Raw genomic sequence first — 2,500 nt, forward strand, 5'->3', positions numbered from 1 at the left:
TTACCTCATTACTTACTGGGTTGAATTGTATGCATGTAGTGTTGGTGCTACCATCTACAGTGAGTGTTAAATTAACATTGGAAAGTGTTAAGCGTAGGGCGTGTGCTGGTGTTCAGTATGGGACTGGGTACAGCAACCAATACTCATAAGCAGTCTAGGGTAAATGTCATGGCATTGCACTCAGTATAAGGCTGGGTACAGCAATCAGTAAGCAGTCATACGCAGTCTTTAGGGTGCATGCAATGGTACTGTACTCATTATGGAACTGGGTACGGCAACCAGTAAGCAGTCATATAGAAGTCTTCACGGTGCATGCAGTGGCACTCTACTCACTATGGGACTGGCGTTGATGTAGTCAGAGTTGCTGAGGTTGTTCTCCGCCTTCAAGGTCACTCTGGAGTGATCGTCTGAAATGGAAAGAAAAAAACCATTATTTTAGTCTCGTCTCTCTTCTTCTTTCATTCTGGCTCTCTCCATCTCCTCATAGCTCTCTCTCCATCGTTTTCTCCATCTCTCGTCTTTTTCTCCTTGACTCCCTTGGTTCACCTCTCTCACACCATGTTTGATAATAACACTTGTTCTGGGTGGTAGCAGCAGCAGCAGCAGCAGCCGCGGTAACATCTAATTTCCGAGCTCACTTTGGCAAATTCTCCCCACCTCTGCCATACCAGAAGGGTAAGGAAAGCACTACAGCACAGTACAACTCCACCAATGATGTAATACCAGTCAGACTACACTCACAACTCCCAACTGAAGTCAACTCTCCCTTGCCACTTCATTTCAGAAGCCTGGCAGCTCCCGAGAAAGTGAAATAGTAAGGTCTATTCTTGTTTCGTCATACTTTTCTCTTTTCTCTTTTCTTCCTTTCCTTTCTTTTCTTTTTTTGTTCCTTTTAAATGCACACCTGGGTGTATGCCTCCTTCCCCTTTATGTCTCCTTAACACTGCAGAGACCCCTCCGATAGATTCAAGCCTACACTTTTACAGCAGGGGGTGAATTACCGACCCTGGCCCCCTCTCAGCCCCCCACTGCAATACCCTTAGCCAGACTAGGCTGCTTTTTTTTTACTGAGCAAGGGTATTCATCAGGGCAGCCGCTACACAGGGAGAGGGTCAGTGGGAAAGCTGGAACACTCAATAGGAGTTCACTTTTCTAAAAGGATTCAACGGCGCTCCACCCCCAAAAATAGCTCAGTCTAGTTTAGTCTGAAGCTCCAGGCTCAGGCGACCAGCACTTTTTTGTTTCATGGGCTGTTTTTTTTCTTAACATGGGTTTTTAACCCTACAGGCAGGTGCTGTGCTGTGCTGTCATGGGTGTGAAGAACTCGATGGGGATCCTGCTCTAGAGCGCTGAAAAATACGATACTGCACTACGACTGCTGCACATGAGAACGCAACGTGGAATTTTCAGAATGTACATTGTGTTTTAAGCAGAAATTCTTTTCACGTTGTTTTTAAAGACTTGAAAGACCTTACTGTAAAGGTTAATGGAGTTGGGATGTGTGTGGAGGATGCTGAGGTATGGACGTGTTTGTGTGTGTGTGTGTGTGTGTGTGTGTGTGTGTGTGTGTGTGTGTGTGTGTGTGTGTGTGTGTGTGTGTGTGTGTGTGTGTGTGTGTGTGTGTGTGTGTGTGTGTGTGTGTGCGCGTGCATGTGTGTGTGTGTTTGTGTGTGTGTGTGTGTGTGTGTGTGTGTGTGTTATACTCACAGACGAGGACCCCGTTGGGCCGGTTGCGCTGGGCGTTGCTGCTCTGCTGGCCCACCGCGGAGGCACAGGGCTCGGCCTGGTAGCTGCACAGGGCCTCCCACTCCTTCTCCAGCCGGTTCTTATTCTTCAAGTGGTCCTCCATGTAGGACTATACAGAGAGAGAGAGAGAGAGAGAGAGAGAGAGAGAGAGAGAGAGAGAGAGAGACAGAGACAGAGAGAGAGAGAGAGAGAGAGAGAGAGAGAGAGAGAGAGAGAGAGAGACAGAGAAAGAGAGAAAGACAGACAGACAGACAGAAAGAAAGAAAGATACACAAAAAGAAAGACAGACAGAAAGAAAGAAAGAAAGAAAGAAAGAAAGAAAGAAAGAAAGAAAGAAAGAAAGAAAGACAAAGAAAATTAAATTAGATTGTCACAAAAACACGTCTTCCACCAACAAGCAAGAAACAGAACATAAAACTGCCTGTGAAACAAAGATTAGACGCAAGAGGCAGACTAGCATCTATAGGGAAGAAATCATTTATTTTGATGAGATGATTTGGAAAAATACAGTCATTTTGATGTACGGCCGAACGCTCAAGGTTTTTTAGTATTCTACTGTGTGCAACAAAAGAACGCTGGTAGAACAAAAAAAAGAACCTGCTAAGAAAATGTGAAAAATATAATACATGCACAAGTCAAGCCTTAAGCAGTATACACTAAAAGGCAAAGATTCTCTCTGTCTGACTTTCATGGTTTTCAGACACTAGTCTGGTTATAGCGACTACAAGGTTCTGGTGCACTTAGTCTGGTCAAG

General features: G+C 45.0%; 1 protein-coding gene across 1 annotated transcript in view; it reads right to left on the reverse strand.

Moving 5' to 3' along the window:
- The window catches only part of ptprn2 (protein tyrosine phosphatase receptor type N2), a gene marked incomplete at its 5' end in the record, with an annotated part of 307,452 nt that overhangs the window by 36,461 nt on the left and 268,491 nt on the right, over window positions 1-2,500 (reverse strand). The window contains 2 exons of the mRNA XM_063206294.1: window positions 334-407; window positions 1,708-1,855. Coding sequence (XP_063062364.1) covers window positions 334-407; window positions 1,708-1,855 — 222 coding nt within the window. The remainder of the gene's footprint in view (window positions 1-333; window positions 408-1,707; window positions 1,856-2,500) is intronic.

The sequence above is a fragment of the Engraulis encrasicolus genome, chromosome 9 (assembly GCF_034702125.1).
Source record: "Engraulis encrasicolus isolate BLACKSEA-1 chromosome 9, IST_EnEncr_1.0, whole genome shotgun sequence".
Lineage (NCBI taxonomy): Eukaryota > Metazoa > Chordata > Actinopteri > Clupeiformes > Engraulidae > Engraulis > Engraulis encrasicolus.